Source organism: Enhydra lutris, unplaced genomic scaffold, assembly GCF_002288905.1.
Source record: "Enhydra lutris kenyoni isolate GAN:26980312 unplaced genomic scaffold, ASM228890v2 scaffoldscaffold236, whole genome shotgun sequence".
Classification (NCBI taxonomy): domain Eukaryota; kingdom Metazoa; phylum Chordata; class Mammalia; order Carnivora; family Mustelidae; genus Enhydra; species Enhydra lutris.
The window spans coordinates 26,286-49,271 of NW_019154320.1; the positions used below are offsets into that span (position 1 = coordinate 26,286).

General features: G+C 54.9%; 2 protein-coding genes across 2 annotated transcripts; one reads left to right on the plus strand and one right to left on the minus strand.

Moving 5' to 3' along the window:
• Positions 1-823: 823 nt before the first annotated feature.
• Positions 824-8,093, plus strand: LOC111140191 (protein FAM46B). The gene is made up of 2 exons (XM_022492525.1): positions 824-1,087; positions 6,184-8,093. Exons 1-2 carry the CDS (start codon positions 824-826, stop codon positions 7,201-7,203), a joined length of 1,284 nt encoding a protein of 427 aa, XP_022348233.1. The 3' UTR covers positions 7,204-8,093.
• A 3,377-nt stretch (positions 8,094-11,470) lies between these two features.
• Positions 11,471-17,286, minus strand: LOC111140192 (TMF-regulated nuclear protein 1-like). The gene is made up of 2 exons (XM_022492526.1): positions 16,351-17,286; positions 11,471-11,822 (listed from the first exon to the last, which is right to left on the minus strand). The coding sequence occupies exon 1, from the start codon at positions 17,195-17,197 to the stop codon at positions 16,517-16,519; it is 681 nt and encodes a 226-aa protein (XP_022348234.1). The 5' UTR covers positions 17,198-17,286; the 3' UTR covers positions 11,471-11,822; positions 16,351-16,516.
• Between the last annotated feature and the right edge of the window lie 5,700 nt (positions 17,287-22,986).

Consider the following 22,986-nt stretch of genomic DNA (forward strand, 5'->3'; position numbering starts at 1 on the left):
TGTGTAACCTTGAAGGAGTCACGCCCCCTCTCTGAACAGATGTCCCCTCCCCTCAATAGGAACATTAACGCTGGCGAGTCTGTGGTTGACAAGGGCCAATCAGGAGTGAGCTAAATAGCATCTACCTCGGTATACACAGAGTTTGTTACCTTTCCTCGCTTCTGGAAGAACAGGAGGAGCGCTGTGTGGAGTTGAACAGGCGGCGCAGTGTCTCTGGGCTTCTGAAAATAGCGGATGACCAGGACCAGGCCAGGCGAACTCTAAATCCCTTCCAGCGTCAAAAGGAATCCTGGAGCTTCTTAGTGGTCCAACTCTGTTACAGACTCCACGGGTCACTTCCCTCCCGCCTGCCGCTGGAGGGCGCAGTCCCTTTAAGTCTCGGCCTGCCTCCGCGCGGGCCAATCACTGCGAACAGAAGTTCTTTAAGGACCAAAGGAGGGAATTCTGCCTGGGCCGGAGGGCGGGGCAGGGGCATGCCAGCCAGCCAATCGGAATCTCCCTGGCTACTAGTGACTCACGTGCCAAATTCCGCTGACCAATGGCAGGGGAGTCAAGAGGCTGGGCGCACCCACTGTGTGACAGCTGTCTGGACCAATGGGCATGTCGCCCGCGGCCTATAAGAGTCTGCTGGGCCCTGGGTTACAGGCTCTAGGGTCGGTTGGTCGTCGCCGTCGGAGGTGTGCCCTGAGTTTGCCTCGCCGTCGCTGCCATCCAGTCCCTGCAGCCGCGCCCCTCGCCTTGGCCCCGGCCCAGCCGCTCTCCCTGCCCTTCTCCCCTTAGTCACCCCCCCGGTTTCTGCCGTCGGGGCCCCGGGGCCGGGCTAATGATGCCGTCGGAGAGTGGAGCTGAGAGTCTGGACCAGGCAGCTGCGCAGGTGGGGACGGCTGCGGCCTCGGCGGTGGCCACGGCCGCCCCGGCAGGCGGCGGCCCCGACCCGGAGGCCTCATCGGCCTCCCTCGGACGGCACCTGAGTGGGCTAGGCTGGCCACAGGTGAAGCGACTGGACGCGCTCCTGAAAGAACCGATTCCCATTCACGGGCGCGGCAACTTCCCCACTCTGAGCGTGCAGCCCCGGCAGATTGTGCAGGTGAGCGGGCCCTGGGAAGGGGGTGGGGAGTTATGGGGTCTCCAGCCTGACAGATTCTTGTGCTCCGAGGCACCCAGAGTCTGTTCGATTCTCTGCACTGCTAGGGAAAATGAGACTTAGAGATGGACAGGGACTGTAACAAAATCGCACAGAGCATGAGTAGTAGACCATGCTCCCTCCATTTGGCTTTCCCTTCCTCTGCCTCAGGAGAGCCTCGATTCCTCCCGCACCATTCACCCTGGCCCTGGCTAGGAAATGGGAGGAGAATGGGGAGAGACTTGGCTGCGGTGGTGCTTGGGGTGGGGGTGGGGGGGCCAGCAGGAGAGCGGCCCTGTCTGCTGAGACTAAGGATACCAGGAAGCCCTGGATGGGTAGGTGTGCATGCTTGGGTTCAAAATAGGTTTTTTTCATCCCCAAATCTTCATCGTTGGGCTTCACCACCCCCCCAAGACACACACACACTCACTCCTTCCCTCTCTGGAGGTTCTTGGGGCAGACTTTGTCCTGTGCTTCCTCAGCCCTCGCTCAAGAACTTTGTGGCTAAGTGGAAAATCCCAGAAATCTCAAAAAGGACTCCGTCCCTCTCAGCTGGGGTTGTGGCAGGAGATTAACTAAGCACCAAACCAGACCTGATGCCTGCATGGTGGAGGGTGACATCAGGTGTCCAGTGTAGGTGTTTCTTCCCTTCCCCAGAAATGGAAGTGAACGTTGGCCGTGGTGTCTCCTGAGGAGCAGAAAAAGAGAATTCTGGTAGCCTTCTCCCCTTCCTCAGACTCCCTCTACCCTTTATCTAACTTTCAGCACCCCTCAAATTGCTCTTTCTTTTTTCTTTTTTTAATAAAGATTTTTATTTATTTATTTGACAGAGAGAGAGATCACAGGCAGAGAGGGAGGCAGAGAGAGAGGGGGAAGCAGACTCCCTGCCAAGCAGAGAGCCCGATGCAGGGCTTGATCCCAGGACCTGAGCCAAAGGCAGAGGCCTAACCCACTGAGCCACCCAGGTGCCCCTCAAATTGCTCTTTTATCTGTATAACCTAGGTGCTGGTATACTCTGAAATGCCAGAATGGCAATCACTGTACCCATTTTGTGGCTGGGGAAGCTGAGGCTCCAAGGGGGCCGTGAGCTGTCTAAAATACCTGAAGAGGTGAAAATCAAACCTGGAGAATCATGGATCTTCCTGGGAGATACCTGCTCAGGTTCAAGGCTTCCTACCTCTTCCCCACCTCCCAAGACTCAACTTCTAAGTATTAGGGAAGTCTTCTGATAGAAACCAGAAAATCCAGCCACAATTCTTGTGTATTCCTGCCAGTAGACGGACTTTCTTTCTGGGGAGCTATCCATAGAAGCTAGTGAAGCCAGCCACTCCCCTGTCTCCTCAGTCTCCACTGAGGAGGAGGGGTGTCTGCTAAGGGATTACCTTGCCCTCCCTCCCAGGGAATGGGAGGGGGTGGGGGCAGATTCCCCAGGACTGACTCACCCACAGCCCCAGTGGTGCTCAGTGAGGCATTCTTCTGCTGCCCGCTGTCATGGGGTAATTAGGAAACCAGCTGAGGCTTTTCTTCCCAGGACACTCAGGTCAACCTTGGGGCTCCAACTGCTGTCTCTCCAGGACTGTTTCAGACATGGGGGAAGGAGGAGCCCCATGTGGAAACTCCCCTCTGCAGGGATGAAGGGTGCCCTGGAGGGGAAGTCCTTGCCCAGTGCCTTTACTAGTGTCTGCTCTGTGCCAATCCCTAGTCGGGACACCAGGGCTCTAGATATGCCTGGGACCCAGCCTCTCTGCCCTTCAGGTGCTCCCTGCCAGGTGGTGAGGATGCAGGCCCATAGGAACTGACTTCCTGAGCCCCTAATAGGAGAGTGTTCTAGACTAAGGTCAAAGATATCACAGAGCAGGGAGCTGCTGGCTGTGGTGGAGAGAGGCAGCCGATATTTCAGAGCTGGCCTAGGAGGCTGGACATCTGGTTTCAGGGCCTAGACTGTCGTCTGTTCCCTTTGCTGGGCCCAGTGTCCCTATCTGTTCAATGCTGAGGGGTTGGACTACTCTACCACACCCTTTCAGGTTCCAGAATCCAAAGGGAACAGTGCCTTCCCCTGGCCCGTACAGTTGCATCCCCAGGGAAGAAGATCCATTTCCTGGCAGGAATCTGCAGCTGGCAGTTTCACAAACTGGTGCGGGTGCTGGGTGTATATGGGGCGTGGAGAGTGGTGCTTGGTGTGCATGGTGATGAGGGCCATCCGGGCTGCCTATATAAGGAGGTGGGGGCTGCTGGGGTGGGGTGGAGGGAAGGATGCTAGGTGTGTGTAGTGCGGGATGCTGGTTGTCCACGATTCAAGAATTAGAACCTTTCTCCCTCTGTATTCCCATAAGACTTTGCCTACAGCAGCAATCTGAGCAGCTAGAGATGCTCATCTTGCTTGGACCTGAGCTAGAGGGACCCATTCCCCTGTAGGAGTCTTCCCTGCCCATAGCTCTGAGAGGCCCTGTTCTAATTAAACTCAGCCACTTAACTAGCTGTGTGACCTTGGATAAGTCCTTCGCCCTCTCTGGGCCCAGGGAACTGAATGAGACAATCTGATCTCTCTAGCTGCAGCCAGAGGGCCTGCATTAGTCAGCTCCAGATTGGAGTTTTGTGAGCCTGCTCCCTGACAGCACCCATAGTCCCCCACCCCCACCCCCCCGTCACCCGCTGCAGGTCTTGGCAGTGGCCCAGGAACAGAGTGATTCTGGGGAGGCCCTTGGCACAGGAGAAAGGAGGGTGCAGCCACTGCCCCCTTCATGGCTGGAAAGTCTGATTCAGGAGACTCTAAGCTGCCCTGCAGTCTTTGGGTGTGGCGGTATCTGGGGTCCGCCTGCCAAGCTGGCTGGAGTCACACCTGGGACAGGGACAACAGCTGCCAGCCCAACAGCCTGACGCAGGTGGTTTAACAAGGGGACTGCTACCTACTCACCAGGCCAGATGCCATGCCCTGGGGTGAGCAGCACCCTGGGAGCTGGCGCTGGCGCTGAGTAAGGCTCCGTCAGCTCTACTGGGACCTGGGGAGGGGCTGGTCCACTTTGCAAGTCTGGTAGGGTCCTTGGGACGAGGTCTTGCCTGTTTCTCTCCTTGGCCTACATGGGCACAGCTGCCAGCTTCCAGGGTATGGGTGAGAAGTCCCACAGGCCGGGCTATAGCAACTAACTGGCCCCTTACCTCCAGCTTTCCCAGTCTATCTGGCCAAAGCATCTCCCAACCCCACCCTCCCATTCCTGACTACCTTGACTCACTTTAGTGACTGGAGGGTCGTCCTCACTTTGAAGTTTTGAAAGAGAGGGAGTGTTAGAACCCTAGGGTCTAGTCTCTGCTCCTTCCAAACCCTGGGGTGGCAATATGACGGGAGGAGAATCAGCCACACCTGGATTCGAAGGCGCCTCTACGTGATCTCGGGCAGATGGTGACACTTCTGTGAGCCTTGGTTTCCCCAGCTATAACTTGGAGATCATAGAGAGCTGTCACCCATCTGGGTATCTGGCTGGTTCAGTCAATGAAGCATGTAACTCTTGATCCCGGGTTGTGAGTTGGAGCCCCATGTGGGGTATAGAGATTACTTAAAAATAAAATCTTTAAAAAGAAAAAAGAGAGAGAGAGAACATTGATTCCTCCATAGATTCTGGTGAGAAAGTCCAGGTATTCAGTAGGTGCCTAATGGGTGTTCCTCCCCTTCCTCCCTGCCCCCAGCTCCTCCCACAGCATGTTCCTGATGGCCAGTTGCTTACCCTGGTAGCCATTACAATACCTTCCCCTAGTCTGGGTCCTCCTCCCGGAAGCCTTCCTGGAGGGAGCCGCCCTGGAGGGAGCCGCCCGCCTCAGATTGCCCCACGGCGGCTTGCCTCCTCAGCACTTAAGTGCATTCTTTGCAGTAATTCCCTGAGAAGAGAGGAGGGCGGCCCGGCTCAGTGCTGGGCGCTGACTTAGCAGCAAGGCGGGGTTGCAGAATCACTCAAGGCAGGAATGCTGCCTGGTCACTTTCAGGACAGTGCCTGGAATACACTGGGTTGCTGAGAAAACTGAATCTCTGGGCCCAGCTCCGTCCCCCCCCACCCCACCACATGGTCCTAGGCCCAGAAAGATGCCTCTGGCCAAAGGAACAGATTCAAGATGGAAGATGATTGGTTTGCCAGGGTCTGCGGCATCTCTTCCCACTTGGGCTGGGCGCTGAGCACTTTCTGAGATGATCACCCGTCTCCTGTCCCAAGAGCAGAAAGGGTCTGGGTTTTCACTGCCAGCCCTGCCACTTCTTAATGCCTCCCCACCTCGAATCTCAGGGGTTGCACCACTGCAAACCTCAGTTTCCTCCGCTGTAAAACTAGGGCGACATTTGTCTCACAGGGTCCTTGTAAAGATGCATTAAGGTGAATATGTGCTAGTCAAAACAACATATGTGGACTGGAGAATCCAGTTGGCCTGGGTTCTAGTCTTTGACTGGCTACTCTCTGACCTTGGACATGTTACTTAACCTCTCTGTGCCTGTGGTCCCCCATCTGTAAATTGGGACAATAATGCCTAAATGCAGGATTATTGTGAGGGTTAATGTAGTAATGCACATGAATGGCAATTACATGCCTAACACATTTGAGCAGTTAGCATCATGGCTGGCGCAAAGCAAAGTGTTTTACTTGAAGTTTTAGAAAGGTAGAATACCGCAGTGAGTGAGACCTGAACTCCCCAAGTTTAATTCCCTGGCTGTGTGACCTTGGACGAGTTACTTTCCTCCTCTGTGCTTCTATTTTTCCCTCTGTAAAATGAGAATAATAATACCTACCTTATAGCATAGGTAACTGTGAGAATTATACGAGTTTATATGTATAAATGTATAAAGTGCTTGGATCAGGACCTGGCATTTAGTAAATTCTGTGTATGTGTTTGCTGTCATTAGTGCTATTCTTCTGGAGTCTTTGCTCCCAGGAGCCATTCTCCAGATTAGGAAATCAAAGCTTTAGAGGGTTAAAAGACTTTCCAAAGGCATGGCAGCTGGCGTGATTATTACATGGACGCATGGAGGGGAACCCAGGGGCCCAGGCTTCTGACACCTCTCCGCCCTGCCATCTCTTCCGCAGGTGGTCCGCAGCCGCCTGGAGGAGCGTGGACTACACGTGCACGGGGTACGGTTACATGGCTCAGCCGCCAGCCACGTGCTGCATCCTGAGAGTGGCCTGGGCTACAAGGACCTGGACCTCGTGTTCCGCGTGGACCTGCGCAGCGAGGCATCCTTCCAGCTGACCAAGGAGGTGGTGCTGGCCTGCCTGCTGGACTTCCTGCCGGCCGGTGTGAACCGGGCCAAGATCACCCCGCTGACGCTCAAGGAGGCGTACGTGCAGAAGCTGGTGAAGGTGTGCACAGACACAGACCGCTGGAGCCTCATCTCGTTGTCCAACAAGAGCGGCAAGAACATGGAGCTCAAGTTTGTGGACTCGGTCCGGCGCCAGTTTGAGTTCAGCGTGGACTCCTTCCAGATCATCCTGGACTCCCTGCTGCTCTTTGGCCAGTGCTCATCCACGCCCATGTCTGAGGCCTTCCACCCGACCGTGACTGGTGAGAGCCTGTACGGGGACTTTGCCGAGGCCCTGGACCACCTGCGGCGCCGCATCATTGCCACACGCAGTCCCGAAGAGATCCGTGGCGGTGGCCTCCTCAAGTACTGCCACCTGCTGGTGCGGGGCTTCCGGCCTCAGCCAGGCACCGACGCGCGCGCCCTGCAACGGTACATGTGCTCCCGCTTTTTCATCGACTTCCCAGACCTGGTGGAGCAGCAGCGCACACTGGAGCGCTACCTGGAGGCCCATTTCAGCGGAGCCGACTCGGCCCGCCGCTACGCCTGCCTCATGACGCTGCACCGGGTGGTCAACGAGAGCACTGTGTGCCTCATGAGCCACGAGCGTCGCCAGACACTGGACCTCATCGCCATGCTGGCGCTCCAGGCGCTGGCCGAGCAGGGCCCGGCTGCAGCTGCTGCCCTGGCCTGGCGCCCCCCAGGCCCCGACGGGGTCGTGCCTGCCACCGTCAGTTACTACGTGACTCCTGTGCAGCCTCTGCTGGCTCGGGCCCACTCGTATCCCACCTGGCTGCCTTGTAACTGACTCAGACCCTGGCCAGAAGGTGCTTGGCCTTTCCTCAGGATGTGGGGCCCCCAGGAGTGTGTAGGAGATGTGACCAGAGACCAGCAGCCTGTGCCGAGTGGCCCAGCACTGCTGCAGGGTTGGGCCTTTGACTGAACAGACCAGACATGGCTCATCCCCGAATGAGGCCCCTGGTGGGGGTTCAGACCAGGCCGGGGTTCTTGATAGACCTGTGGGTTATTGTACCCCACTTTTGGACCAGCATGATGGTGGGGTGCAGGGGCTGTTTGTCTTGGGGGTCCATTGCCTTCAGGAGACAAAGCATGTTTGGGCTGGCAGCCTCAATGCTCATCACCTTAGGTTGATTTCTGTGGCCTAGAAGGTCTCAGGTTGATTTCTGTGGCCCGGAAAGGGTCTTTTTGGGGAAAGCCAGCCCACAGTGATCCCAGCAGCCTCAGAAGGCCTGCAGCCCATACAATGCCTAAAATATGGTATGTTATAGGAACTACTCACTCTGGGTACTCTGGGTTGGGCTAGACCCCTGCCGGGACCTGGCAATCCAACCAGACTAAGCACTGGGAAGAGGGAAGCTGAGGCAGGACGCAGCTTTTGCAGAGGGATAGGGTTAGCCCACCCTTACCCCAAGCTATCCAGGTGTGCGGGTGAGCAGGAGCTGAGCTGCCGGCGTACGACACGGCCCACGCCCCTTCTAGAGTATTGCTCCCTTCCCCTATGGTGTGGGGATCCCTCCGCCTAGGAGTTCGTTCTTTGAAAGGTGCTGGGCCCAAAGTGACCAGTCAAGTGCTCCCACCCCAGTGGCCTGGTGGGGAACCATGCCCCACCTCCTTTCCCATCCCTCTGGATTTGTCACCATTTTGCACTCTTAACACCTGCCAATAAAGATTGTCTACACTAAACCTAGCACCATGATTTCTCCTGGGAGAAGGACCTTCCATGGCTGTGGGGGCTCTGGCTGCCTCTCCCAGCCCTCCTCTGGCTTATATTTGGGGGTTAGGGACATTGGGGTGGCTTGGAGTCTGAGTCTTGGGCTGTAGCTGGGGAGTTTCACCTCCTTCCCTCAACACCAGCCCCAGCTGGAGAACTGTGCTAGGAGCTCATGTCTACACATGTGACTTGTACCTGCAAATTGCAAGTCTCTTGTTAAAGAGTAAATATTTCAGCATTTTCCCACCTGGAGTCCTAATGACCCTGGGCTTGGCCTCACACTCCAGTGCTCAGGGCTTCTTGACCCTTGGCCCACCCAGCCCCAGTCCTTCTCGGGAAGCCGGTGGAGGACAAGCTGAGTGAATGTGGATTGGAGAGCCCTTCAGCTGTGGCCTCTGAGACTCGGGGACTTCTAGCGTCCTCCAGAGCGAGAGCCCAGGTTTGGCCTCCCTACCTGGGAGGAAGGTTCCATCCGTCCTCTCTTACTCCCAAGTGCAATGGGCACACTCTGGCCTGTTCTAAACGGGTCCCCTAGAAGGGCAGGGTCTCCTTTCCAAACCCAGCTGGGGGCCATGCCAGGCTCCCTGGGAGCTCTTCCCTCGGGCCATCAGCCAGTCACTGGCCTGGACGCTGCCCACTGTTTACCCAGCCCCTTTGATCCAGGGATGGCAAAGCCCTTAACATATTCAGCCTCATTAGTGGTTTCTGAAGTGGTGGCTTTGATGGTTCCATCCAGGCTGAAAAAAACAAGGCCTCCGAGGAGGCCCCAGGTGACCTGGGTGAGTCCAGTCACCTCATCTGCTCGGTGAGTCCCCTCAGGGCTCAAAAGGGCTAGAAGGGTGAGTAGTTAAGACTTTCTTGGCTTGGTGACTGAAAACAGCCCCTCCCACCCCAACCCTGGTTGCGCCCACCCAGCTGGGGGCTTGGGAGAGATTGTTTCTCCCAGATCCTGGTGTGGGCATGAGGGGACGTCCGCCTTATATAAAGCAAGCAGTAGGAGCTGGAATCCATCCGCAAACAAAAGACCAAGATTCCCGACTCTCCTGCAGATTACACTCCAATACGGTAGACAGAAAATAAACAAAATGATACAGTCTTAGAAGGTCAATGATGCTTAAAAGTATGTGGCAGGGTAAAGGATTGGAAGTGCCAGGGTACGTGACTTTAAAAAGGGCGGACCTCATCGAGGGTGACATTTGATCAAACAAAGACACAAAGGCAGTGGCTGGCAAGCCCTGCGATGTCTGGGGAGAAAGCTTCCGGGCAGAGGGAATCTGTTCATGGGCACATGCAACCAGCAGGCGTGTCTGGGGGAGGGCGCATGTGCCTGAGGGTGTCTGGCTGGCCTTGCACAGGCGTGCACACTCTTGCCGCTGCGACACACACGGGTGTGAGATGTGGGAGAGCATGAGCCCGGAGCTCCCAGGAGCACCTGCCCTTTCTGGAGTCTTCTCTCAGGGCCAAGCACTAAGCTGAAGTCTTCACGGTCACTACCTCCCACTTCATCCTTGAGAGAAGAGCGATTATTTCCACTTTTACAGACAAGGAAGCTGGTGCCGGAGGGTCAGGGAGGTGTGGGCATGTTCCCGTCAACCCCTGTGCCCTCCGGCCCCTCCGCTCCGATTCCATGTGGCTGAGCGGGTCCCTCTGCCCCCGCCCACGTCCATGATGAGGCGTGCTTGGCAGGTGACGGTTTGTACTTCTGTGCATTGACCATTTGGGGGAGGGCAGTGGAGCAGTGTGGGGAGAGGTACATTTTCTTGATGTACATGACACCAGCCGTGGCTTGGGGTGACGATGCCGAAGGCCCATGGTGGCAGCAGGTGCGCCTGTGGGTGTGTTTGGGGCTGGTGCAGTGTTTCTGGGTGTGAGAAAAACAATGACTCAGTGGCTGGCATTGTTCTCTCATGGACAGTTCCCGCAGCCACCTCAGACGCCAGGACAGGCGGAAATCCAGAACTAGGAATCAGAGCCAGAGAGGGGAAGGCTGAGGGAGGAAAGCCCACCCCCGTCATACCACAGAGCTCCCCAGCCACAGTTCACCCGCCCCTATGGGCCACGGAGGGTGGGGGAGCTCCAAAGGGAGAAGAGGCACCGCTGTGAACTTTGGGGAGCAGAAGACATGCCCTCAGGCAGCGATATGATGTGTTGGCCCCTCCAGCCCCAAGCTCTCCACCCTTCTCCAAGCTCCGAGCCCCGGGAGGCTGACCTCTGTGGACTGTGCGTCAATGACTCCCTTGTTCTCAGCCTAACTGTTGCCTTCGGCAGGCCAGTGAGAGGCCCCGCCAGGAGACTGAAAGGAGAATGGGGTGTTTATTCCGCCAGCTTCCTCCCCACCAGGCTGCCATGCTTGGCTGCATCTCTCAACCAAAGGCCATTGCTCCCCATCAGGGGCGCTCCCCACACAGCTACACCCTCAGTCCCGTGCCCTCCCTCCCCACCGTAAAGGCTCCCCACTATTGCCAGCCCTGGAGAGCTGCACCATCCCTTGTCCCTTTCTTAAGCCCACATTTTTGGAAATAATCCCTTTTGAAGTCTCTTCCCAGTGTGAGGGTGCCCTGCCTCCTACTGGGGCCCTGACGGACAAACAGGCCCTTGTGGTCACCAGCACAGTCACACACAATCGTTCACGGATCACCACACTGCTCTGTCATCACAGATGGGTTCCACCTTCCTGCGTGGGTCCCAGTCCCCTCCCCCAGCTTCCTCATCACATCCTTCACTGGGGGAGACTTCCTGGAGAGGGTCAGCCCAGAGCCAGATCCAGGGGGAAAGCAGTCTGAAGTCAGTCAACAGGGCCAGATTGCCTCAAGGAACGGCTAACCTAAAGAGTCATGAGAGACACATACAAAGGAAAGGCAGTAGGGACACTTGCAAAGCAAACCTCAAAATCACATGCCTTTGTCTCATATTATTGAAATTTATTCTTCCTGAATGTATAAATCAGGAGACTGATTCAAGAGACATTCATTTCGTGAATAATACAGATTCTGGGTTGTGTGTGAGTAAATGTGCCCCCCTTCCCTTTTTTATCAGGATATTTGAATAAATATGCTCCCTTTTTTCATTTTAAACTTTGCTTCCAATTTTTACGTTGCCATTGCCGCTGTGTCTCTCTGAGGAAGAGGTGCCCCTCCCCCTGAGCCAGCAGCAGGCCATCTTTCTGAGAGTCCACAGCCACTCCCTAGTCAGAGAGGACAAGGACAATGAGGGAAGGAAGCAGGGATTTCTCAGACCAACGTTTCCTCTCAAATAGGCCTCCCAGCATTGTCAGAGTGAGAAGCCGTGACATTGACCAAAATGCAGACCCCAGCTGCACTGTGACTTAAGAACGACGACTATATTTAAAAAGAAATCCTTTTCATGTTCACATTAGAAATGTTTGCTGCCTTCTTAAATAATCTGATTGCATCTCAGAGGACCTGTTGTAACATTTCCAAGCATACAGTGCCAGCCAAAATCAAATGTGGCTTATTAAGGAAACTAACTCAGAGTACAGGAACCTTCCCCAGAACCCAGTGCCTTGCCATTGTTGAGTGCAAGGCCTCTGTGAAGGGAGGACAGTGCCAAGATTGTATGGGATCAATTCCGTTGGGTAGGGTTGTGGGACGTCTTCCTGAAGGAGATGCCCACGGCAGGAGCTCAATCCAGGAGTCCAGATCCGTAGAGTGGAGGCTCTGAGGAACTGGGAGGAACTGGAAAGAATAATTTCAAGAGCTTTAATTACCTCCTTCCCACAGTGACCAGCCCCACCCAAACCCTTCAACGTCTGCGTCAAGAGGGCCCACTGTAGAGACAAGGTACAGGATAATATTATGGAGCAGGGCTCCATGGCTCCCGTCCTGGAAGAGTTGGGGGCTCCTGGGTAAGCAGAGGTTCCCTTGGGCCTTTTTCCTTGGCTGAGATCCCCACGGGTCTGAGCAGCTGGAATGGAATGTTCCTGGGAAGAAAAGCCTGCCCCTCCTCCACCTCTCTCCTTATGGAGTTCCCCAGGGCCCACAGTGGGGGGAGGAGGATCATTCCAGGGATTCCTGATATGGCGATGCTCTGGGAAAGCAAAGCCCCAAAGCGATGCCTGGGGTCTCTGTCCTAGCAGCCTCTCCTGGGCTAGGCAGATTGCCTCTACCAAACATTTATGAATCTCCACTATGTGCTTAGTGTGACCTCTCATTCAACAGTCAGGAGTTATCCTCTCTCCAGCTGCCCAATAAAACACACACACACACACACACACACACACACACACACACACACACAACTGGCCCAGAGAAGGGAAGTCATTTGTCCAACTTCTTCCAGCTGAGAAGTTATAGGCAAACACTGAATCCCAGATCTGTCTTATTCCAAGCTTGGGGTGCTTTCTGCCCTCACCATGGAGCCTGTCACCCTTCTCTCCTGCCATCCCAGGCTCTCTACTCTCCTTGGCATGAAACCTTACAGCCAGGTGTGCAGGGAGAGGAGGTAGCCCTCCAAGGCAAGCCCAGGCCCTGAGCATCATTGGCCTGCCCTTGCCTGAAGCTAGGTGTGCTGACTCAACCTGACTCACCCCCCCCCCCAGAGCCCAAACAACCAGGGACAGGAGCCAGCTTCTGGGTATGTGCCCAGACCTTGGCGGTGGTGATTGGGGAGAGGGGTACACCTTTGGCCACCCTTCCAGCATTTCATCACATCTCTCCCAGATCTGAGGACCAGGGACCACGGTATTCAGACATAAAGGGTAAGAGTCCAGAAAGCCCCTCAAATGGAGCCCTTACTATCCTGGTAAATGAAAAGCTACATAATGTTTAAAGGACCCCTCATTACAGGTTCTAGGTCCTTAGGCAAGTCATCTGCCCTACCTGATCCTCAGTTTCCTCATCCATGGAAATGGGGATAGTAACCCCTACTTTTCAGAGTAGCTGGGAGGAATAAAACAGATAAAGTGCTCAGCACAGTGCCTAGCATGGAGATGGTTAATATATTCCAGAACCAAGGAATCTGGCCAGGCTTCGGTCAAGCACTAATGCAGGAAGAAATAGGCTGGAGATTTCCCTGATTTCCCCCCTCCTCCTGACTGTAAAGCAAGAGCCTCTCTTTTATCTCTGAGAAGACTGGGCTATTGGATTTTCTCTAGGGACCTGGCGAGGGCGGCGCGGGGCTGGGGGGAAGGGGTGCGGGTGTGGAAGCCTCCTTGAGACTGCCCGCTACAGGTTTGGAGCACCGCAGTTGTGACCTGTTTAAGCCTGATCTCTAGGAAGTCACTGTGGTCCCCAGATGGCTGCAGAATGCGGTATTCTGATCAATTATCAGTGTAACAAATCAGACGGAGACTGCCAACAGGGGCAACCTTTTTTCCAGGAAAGTCTTTCTAGATGAACCTTCCTCCTGAAGTCCGGGGCCGGGCCCAACCACAGGCCCAAACTTACGCTTCTCCGAACGACTGCCACGCCCCGATCATTCTGCCAGATCCTTAACTCAAGGCCTAGCAAGGCTAGGCAGGACCGGAGGGGGCCGGTCGGGGGTGGGGACCCCGGGGACCAAGCCTGCTCCAGGCCACGCCCCCAAGCCCCCAAGCCCCGGGAAGCAGCCCCACACTGCCCTCTGGTGGCACCGCCCAGAGATGCCTTCACTGGGCTAAGGGCCTCCAAAAAAGGGAAGGGCTCATCCAGGGGAAGGGCAAGTTCTAAATTAGAACACTGAACACTCTCTCAGCCCCAAAAGCTGGCCTGAAGAAGGGCTCCCGATCTCATTTCCCCTTGCTGAAACCCCAGACTCCCTGCTGACCATCGAAGTTCTTAAGACCCCCAACGCTGGGGCCATCAAGAAAGTGTTCCGGCGGCGCGGGGGTGGGGGGCTGGAGGGGTGTCAGTCACCAGACCCAGGGGCTATAGTTATTTGTGAAGGCCTAAAAATAGCCCTCTAACAACACAAATTGCCCAGCCCCAGAGGGTCTCCTGGGATAGTGATTGCCAGGGAAGGCTGCCTAGATGAAGGCTGGAACCCTTAATAAAGCAGAGACCCTCTGCCCCTTCTTGAGCCCCTGGACTGAGTAGATACCAGTGCTTGTTGACTGAGGAGAAAACAGAGCCTCCTAGAGGAGGCTGGGAGGCTCAGACAGGGGTGGGAAAATGACTTTTGTTAGTTGGCTGAGGAGTAGTGGGCAGAGCACTGAACCATGAGCTGAGGTTCAAGTCACTGAGCACTGTATTCCCCAGTCAAGGCCCTTGGTGAAAGGCAGTGGAACATCTAGAAGGGGGGAGGGGGACAGGGCTGCCTGTGACACTAGGACGAATCTCCATCTCCCACACACATGCATCACTTTCTCCATCAAGAGCCATCTCTAATCCCTCATTCCCCACCCCCTCTCCAAATCAGGACAAAGCTGATGATGCTAAATCCCAGAGAAAGGCAACACTGATGGCACAGAGCACTTTACACCACTAGCTAAAAGCTTCTCTGGACCAAGCATCCCTCTCCCGTACAACGCAGAAAACCACCAGTCCTGGCGGCAGCCCAGCGCTGCAGCTGGAGCTCCTCGCTGTCACCTCCAAGAAGTCCTTGTTCTCTCTGGGCCTCTAGACCCTGAATGAACTGAGTAGTTTCAGAAGGTTCTTCCTCTCCACGGAGGCCAGAGGATGCCAGGGCCCCTCATTGCTCTCCTGGTCCCCATGCTGTCAGACCCCTTGAGACCTCCTCCTGGACTTCCCTACTCCAGCTAAGAATGAGGTTTGGAAAGGCCTGGATGTTAGAAACCAGCCCCAAAGTTTGTACCCGAGGAGAGGAAAAGGAAGGGCTAAAGAGAGTCAGGTGAGGGCCCCCGGGGGTCTGCCTTTCATAGCAGTGCACCTGACCCTCAAGACTCTAGAATTAAACCAGATTCCTATGACTCTGACATTCTCATCCTACCCCCTCTCCCCTATTCCCAAGCCCTGACATGAGGAAGGACAGCTATATCCAGAGAGGGACTGAGAAATCTGGCCCAGAGAGGAGGCAGAGTTGTTCTAGGTCTCACAGCAGACAGGCTGGACACCAGCTCCCTGTAGCCCCTGCCCCTGGGCAGGAAGGAGACACCATGGGAAAGACATACACAGGCCTGGGACCTAGTTCTGTCCAGTGCTGGCATGTGACCTTGCCACTCTGTAAAATGAGGACTTTTAATTAGCTCCTAGCTCCAGCAGCAAAAGCAGTGTCTGTTTCTAGGTGTGATTTGAAAGAATAAACCATTCCTCCTGTGACTTAAGGGGGAAGAAGACAGACCTCTCCCTGTGTTAACCTCACGACAGCCCTTCCCAGAGCTGAGGACAACCACCTCACAGGCTGACAAGGGAGGCTGCAGTCCAATCAGGTGATGAGCGGCTAAGCAGCAGCCAGGCAATTCGTAGCTGGGGGGGGCGGGGAGGGGTGGTGGTCCTGAAGGGCATGTGGACAGGAAGAGAAGTCAATCTCATTTCAGGTCTGGCCCTTTAAGGCCCCCCTTTCTAGAAGCAAATGACATACCTGCCCCCTTGGGGCCTGTTAAAGGATGTAACCTGGTTCCATCCCTGGCAAAGCCATCTTAGACACAGGTTGGGAGGGGGTCCCCTAGGAGAGCAGGTGAGGCCTTAGGCAGTTACCAAACACCCCACCCTGGTTATCTAAGTTACTTTTGGCAAAACTGCTTGAGACAATGAGAAAAGATCTGTCTCCTCGAAGTGGAAGGGCCTAAGTATGATGGAAACAAATCCATAACCTCTCTGAGATGCCACCCCCTCCAAATGGGAAGCAGGGGCTTAGGAGAGAATTCAGTGGTACATCGCTGGCCCAGCACCCCACCCCATTCTGGGACCTGTTTATTCTGCCCTCCCCGAAGGTGTGGAGCTGGGCAGTGCCAGAAAGCAGCAGTCTCAAGGGCAAGACTCTTCTTACAGCCACAAGGGACCCAGGAAAGGCAAAGCGGATTGGGGGGGAGGGCGGCGGGGAGGGGAAGGGAGGGGAGGAGGCCTGGGTCAGTGCAGCAGGCTCCGACTGGTAATAAAAGTTTGCCGGCAGACCCCTCTTGGAATCTGAGCATCTTCAATTTCCCCAACTCTATAATGGGGACTTGGTGCTACCACCTCACCCCCCGGGAGGACTGGGAGAGGCCGTTACAAAGTGGCCAGCTTTACTGGGGACCCAGAGGACTCCAGAAGCCCCATGGAAGGCAGATCCGGGGCCCGGTACCACCCCGCCCCGCCCCCTCAGATGCACTAGCCGCTCAGACCGCACCTCAGCCTCCTTTACTGGGCCCTTGGCCCCCCGACTGTGTCTTCCTGGGATCCGTCAGTCCTTCCATCCGCGTCGGTGACGCCGTCCATCCAGCCGACGTCCCAATCCGTCGGCCGGCCCCTCGATGACGGCCTGTCGGGGGTGACCAGGGCCCCCGACGCTGAGGTCAGCGCTGGGGGGAAGCGGGGCCGCGGGGCGGGCTTCGGCGGAAGGGCGAGTCGGGCTCCGGGCCGTGGCCCCGCCGCAGGCGCCCGGCACCCCAGGGCACGCAGCCCCCCAGGCCTAACGCCGAGGCGAGCAGCGCGGGCGGGCGACCCCGGCGGCCGCGGCGCGGGCCCTTCTTGAGGCGCGAGCCGTGCGCCGCCAGGTAGAGCTCCGCCTGAGCCACGCCGCCGCTCAGGCGGCCCAGGCTCTCGGCGCGGTGCGCCAGGCGCAGCTCGGCCGCCAAGAAGACGCGGTGCAGCTGCAGCACACGGCTCTCCAGCTCCGACACCAGGCGCCGGCGGCCCTCCACCTCCAGCAGTCGCCGGCGCGCTTCGGCCAGCTCCAGCGCTCGGCCCCCGGCTGCCCCCGCCGCCGCGCCCCCTGCCGGAGCGGTAGCCCCCGCGCCCCCGTTAGCGCCCTGGCGCCAGCGCTGCAGCTCCTGCCCCTCCGCCGAGCCCGCCCACACCGGGGCTGAGTCGGACGGGGCAGAGACCGAAGCCGGGGTCGGAGTCAAGGTCGGAGATGGGGGCGGGGGCTGAGGGGACGACACGAGCTCCCGGGGCGGCGGCGGCGGCGGGGACCCCGGTTCCGCGGTCCCTTCCTGGGCCCCCGGGCCGCAGGCGCTGATGCGGCAGCCCGGCATCCCCCGCCCCCCGGCGGTCTGTTGCTGTCTGTCCTCGGGTTAGGCCAGCTGCCCCCGCGAGGGGGAGGACTGAAGCCGCGCACGCGAGAGAGATGCCGCGGCAGCCCCCGCGCGAGCCGCGGGTGCATCTTATAGAACACGGGGCGGAGCGAAGGGCAACACAGCCAATCAGAGACTGGCCTGCCTGAACCCGCCTCCCCTGCCCCGCCTTCCCAGGACACCTCCCTAACCCTTCGGGTCCCTGGTCCTCTGTCCCGCTCTGCCGAGCCGGGGCATCCGGTCCCCATCCACCTTCCCCCAAATTTAGGGTAGAAGAGGACCGCATCTTCTCTGGTCTAGTCACTGAGTCATAAGCTCTGGCAGTTGATGCCTAGAAATCATGGATTCCAGTCGCCTCGCAGCGAAAGTTCGGGCGGAGGGTACCTGAGGCCAACTGTGTGCCAGTGAGAGTCTGGACTAGAACTCTAGAGACTTGACTCCTTGCGCAGTGCTCCTTCCCGAACCGCACCTGCCGCTTGGCCGAATCGGTTCTTGGGCCACAAGTCTCTCCAGGACCCCATCTTCAGTCTCCCTGGGTCAGTGAAAAGGTTAATGTAGAGCGGTAACCGGCGTTCAGATGGAGATCTGGCCCGGTTGGTTCCCCACCGAGGAAGCCCTTCGCTTGCAGAACAAACCACAGCGCAGCCGCTGAGCCTGGCGCGGTTTTCTCAAAGGAGCCCCAGACCCGACGGTGTGCAAAATTCTTTCTGCGTCCTTGTTCCTCTTTGCTCCTCCCAGTAGGTAGGCATCCCCACATCTAGAAACAGAGGAGGGAAACATACACAGAAGGTACAGAGGTGCCTTGCCCGAGGCCACATTATAGGTCAGTGGCTGAATCTGGACCACTGAATGGGACCAACTGGACCATTCATGCCCTCTGGGAACTCAGATACCTGCGTCTCCCCTCATTAAGGTACCCTCCTTAAATGGGACTTTAGTCATCCTGGTAAAACAGTAGGACTGAGCTCAGCCCATTTTTCTCTGAACTAGAGGAGACCCTGCCCTACCACCTCCAAACACTGGCCCAGACACCACGGCCCTGCCTCAGTTTCCATCCGCTCCAAGATGCCATGAGAGATGGGAGATGTCTGTTGTGGGTGGGGCAGGGGCTGGAGGGCCAGGAACCAGTTCTGAGACTGATTGGGAAGAACCCCAGCAAACCTTAGACTCAGGAGGACTTGCCAAAAAGGTGTAACCAGTGTGACTACTGCCCCAGCCTGAAGAGGAAGCTGATGGGGGAGCAGCACTCACTTGATGTCCAGGAGGAGGATTTCCTGTGGAGGAGGAGGATGGAGGACCCTCCCCCGCTCCTGTGTTCTCTTAGTACTTTCAGGTGCCTTAGACTGAATGAGGGGGACTTGTGCGTGAGAAAGCTTGGCTCATCATCAGACAGATCACTGCTCCCAACTTCTGGGGGACAAATCAAGGGGAATAAGACTAGAATTTGCCCCCCATCATCACCCAGATCCAAAGACCCAGCCGGACCTGAGTTCAAATCCCACACAGATTGCCTATTTAAGCAAGTTGTTTCTCTCAATAGGATATACTCAACCCATATTTATTGAATGGATGAATGTTCTCTATATCCTCAAGGCATCCTCTAGAGACAGGCATCGGCAACATCTTCTTCCTGATAAGAAACCAAAGCCCAGGGGCGCCTGGGTGACTCAGTGGGTTAAAGCCTCTGCCTTCGGCTCAGGTCATGATCCCAGGGTCCTGGGATTGAGCCCCACATCCAGCTCTCTGCTCAGCCGGAGCCTGCTTCCCTTCCTCTCTCTCTGTCTGCCTCTCTGCCTACTTGTGATCTCTGTCAAATAAATAAAAAAAAGAAAAGAAAAGAAAAAGAAACCAAAGCCCAGGGAAGTGAAGAGGTTTGCCAGAGACCAAACAGCAGATGAGTGGCCAAGAACCAATTCAAACATGGATCTGACCCACTCCAAAGCCTTCACCTCCCTATAATTCTGATCTGTCCCATGTTCCTATTCTCTATGGCACTTCCCACAGGTTATGTTTATATATTTGTTTACTTGTTAAATAGTCTCTCTCCCTAGGTCAAGTTTGCTTATCATTAGAATCACCTCAAGTTAAGTAGAGTGCCTGACCCCATAAGACAGTCAATAAATGTTTATTTGAGTTGAAAAATAATGCAAGGGTAGAGCTTGTTAAGAATGTAGAAACCTCGGGGTGCCTGGGTGGCTCAGTAGGTTAAAGCCTCTGCCTTTGGCTCAGGTCATGATCCCAGGGTCCTGGAATCGAGCCCCACATCGGGCTCTCTGCTCATCAGGGAGCCTGCTTCCTCCCCCGCCCTCTCTCTCTCTGCCTGCCTCTCTGCCTACTTGTGATCTCTATCTGTCAAATAAATAAATAAATAAAAATCTTTTAAAAAAAAAAAGAATGTAGAAACCTCTTTCCCTTCTTTCTTTCCTTCCTCCCTCCCCCCCTTCCTTCCTTCCTCTCATTCAACAAATTTGAGGGGCACCTGGGTGGCTCAGTTGGTTAAATGTCTACCTTTTGCTCAGAGTCCTGGGATTACCAGCTTCAGGCTCTGATTCTCCCTCTGTCCTGTCCCCTTGTGCTCCCTCTCTCTCTCAAGTAAATAAATAAAATTAAAAAAAAAAATTAATCATTATCTCTTTGTCAGGCTGACTGCTGGAGGTATAGCCATGATCAGATGGGGCTCTGCTCTTAGGGAACACACAGTCTAGTCGAGGGGACACAACCGGGTGATGGCATTTCAGTGAGATATCTACTGGGATGGGGGTGGGGACACAGAGACTATGGGGACATAGAACAGACACTGAGCCCAGCTGGATGGGGAGGGGCTCAAGAGAGTTCCCTGCAGGAGATGATATTTAAACTGAGACCAGAGGATGAGTCAAGTAGAGAGGTGACCAGATGGGGGTGGGGGCGGGGACAGGAAGGGAGGAAGGGAAACTATGTACACAGGACCAGAGGTGAGAGACCTTTGGCACCTGCCAGCTTCCTTCCTGGAGTCCTTAACTGGCCTGCACTTCTGCGCCTGGGAGTGGACGGGGCTATAAGCAACCACCTGTAAGGACACAGCCAGCCTGGCAAACATGACATTTGGAATTAGGGAACAGGTTTTTAAACTATAATGATTACTGGCTTTTCTGATCTTATAAAAGTTATACATTCCTTTTATAGAAAAAATGAGAAAGAACATATTAAATTAAAAGAATAGGGAGGGAGGGGAAAGACATCTGGAATTAGAGAGACTTCAGTCTGAATTGAATGAAGCTCAGTCTGTTCCCAGCTATGCAGCCCTGAGAAAGGTACTTCTCTGTGACCTTCAGGCTCTAGGGAATGGACTGGACCATACCCCCAACACTGACAAGGACACAGATGCAAGGATTTGTCCAAGGTCCCACGAGCTGGTCATATCTGTCTGTGGTCTGAGTCAGAGACAGGTAAGAGAAGAGGCAGCTCTAGAGTCCAGTCCATTATTATTATTCTTTAAGATTTTATTTATTTATTTATTTGACAGATCACAAGTAGGCAGAGAGGCAGGCAGGGGGGGGGGAAGCAGGCTCCCTGCTGAGCAGAGATACCATGCAGGGCTCAATCCCAGGACTCTGGGATCATGACCCGAGCCGAAGGCAGAGGCTTTAACCCACTGAGCCACCTGGGTGCCCAGTCCTGTCCATTATTATATTCACGCTCCTACCAGGACAGAAGCCAGTGGAGAGAGACAGATCCTGACAGAAGCTAGGGCCCAAGACAGGATTCCCCTGCATCAGCTGAGAGTGGAGTGGGGCAGGAGGTCGAGGCCTGAGGAGTCTGCTGGCATCCCAGTCTCAGCCTAGAAGATTCAAGGCCTCACCAAAAGATGCAGCCCCTCCTTTTCAGTCTCTTCCTGGCAACCTGGCCTGGCACCCCCCTAGGATGTGATATCAGTTTAATAATTTAGCAGATGCAGACAAAGATAGCAGCTCTGAAAATAAACCAGCTAGGCCCCAGCCTCCATCTCCTCTTTCCTCAACAGACTCCCCTACCCTCCCCGAAAGGTTTCCGGGTGCCCCACACCTGTCAGTTCCCCAGCCTGCCAAGAGCACGTGACACCTCCTTCTCCATCTCCTCCCTCCTACTCACCTCCTTCTTCTCTCCATTCTCATGTTAAGAGCTTTCATATTAATTAGGGCTTAAAGGAATCTCGGCTTTAAGTCACAAGGCCTTGAGCAAGTCCCATCATTCTAAGCCTCTCTTCGCACAGTCAGAAAATGAGGCCTCCAGATTCCTAGATGTAGCATAAAGAAAATGTCTGGAAGGTGGCAATTATTTGGACTGGGGACTGGACCTCTTTCCCAGGAAGGCACAAGTCCAGTGTCAGTTCTGCTTCAGTCAACAACACTGCAACCCACCCTGCCGCTCCCTCCTGAGAGCTCACAGATTTTCTTTGTTTTTCATTTCTCTTGTGATGAAAATTTTGCCCTGGTTTGTATTCCTAGGATAAAAGGCTATGACTTGGGGCGCCTGGGTGGCTCAGTGGGTTAAAGCCTCTGCCTTTGGCTCAAGTCATGATCTCAGGGTCCTGGGATTAAACCCCCCCGCATCGCATTGGGCTCTCTGCTTGGCAGGGAGTCTGCTTCCCCCTCTCTCTGCCTGCCTCTCTGCCTACTTGTGATCTCTCTCTGTGTGTCAAATAAATAAATAAAATCTTAAAAAAAAAAAAAAAACGCTATGACTTGTGTTCACAGTGGATGCAACAGGTCTGATGTGGGAAACAAAGGGAGAAGAAAAATTATTAAATTTCCTTACTACCTACAGCCCATTGACAAGTCCTTCAAACAGTGCACTATCTTCCTCTAGGGACTCAACTTCCCCCATGTTAATACTTTGCTAAGGACAAAAGGCAATCTTAGCTCAACCCTCCAGGATCCTATAAATCTACTTCAACATACACAAATTCCTTTGGGGGAGGTGCCTGGGTGGCTCAGTTGGCTAAGCATCTGCCTTTAGTTCAGACAATGATCCCAGGGTCCTGGGATGGAGTCCTGCATCAGGCTCCCTGCTCAGCGGGAGCCTGCTCTCCCTCTCCCTCTACCCTTCCCTAGTTTGTGCTCTCTCACTCACTCTCTCTCTCAAATAAATAAAGTATTTTTTAAAAATTCTTTTGGAAATTCCTTTATCTCTACTCTCCTCCACCCCAGGATATATGCCAGGATATAAATATCTTCCAAGCATATGACCCACTGATACATATCTGAAGAGTCTCATGACTCAGCTTTTACTAAACAGTAATAAATGACATTTCCCAAAAATAGCTAGCCCCCGAGCCCCCCCAACCCCAGGATCCTGGAAACCTTGTTTCCAAAATACCTGGGAGGCTTACACTATCCCTAACCCCCTCCCAACTTGAAAGCATGTAAAAGGCCACTCCTCATGACCCCAGTGCAGCTCTTTCTGCCCACAGGTCCTGTCTCTGTGCTTTAATAAAACCACCTTTCAACACCAAAGATGTCTCAAGAATTCTTTCTTGGCCATTGGCTTCGAACCCGAATGTCTTCCCTATATCAGGGCACATGCATTTGGGGCTCCATCACATTTCTGACAAATAGAAATGGTACTTCCTTCTGGGAAGTTGGGAAGAGCACTACCCCTTCCTCCTCAAAGTTCTGCTCAAACTGCTCGATCTCTATGGATCTCTGTTTCTACATCTCTAAAGTGGCCAGGTGTCAAAGGGTAAGTAGAACAAAGTCAGACTCCGGGATCTCCAGACTGTGAGCTCCAAA

Coding starts and splice junctions, on each gene's coding strand:
- LOC111140192 (XM_022492526.1), bottom strand. CDS start 17,197: ATGCCGGGCTGCCGCATCAGCGCCTGCGGCCCGGGGGCCCAGGAAGGG.
- LOC111140191 (XM_022492525.1), top strand. CDS start 824: ATGATGCCGTCGGAGAGTGGAGCTGAGAGTCTGGACCAGGCAGCTGCG. Junction 1,088..6,183: donor AGCCCCGGCAGATTGTGCAG/GTGAGCGGGCCC, acceptor TCTCTTCCGCAG/GTGGTCCGCAGCCGCCTGGA.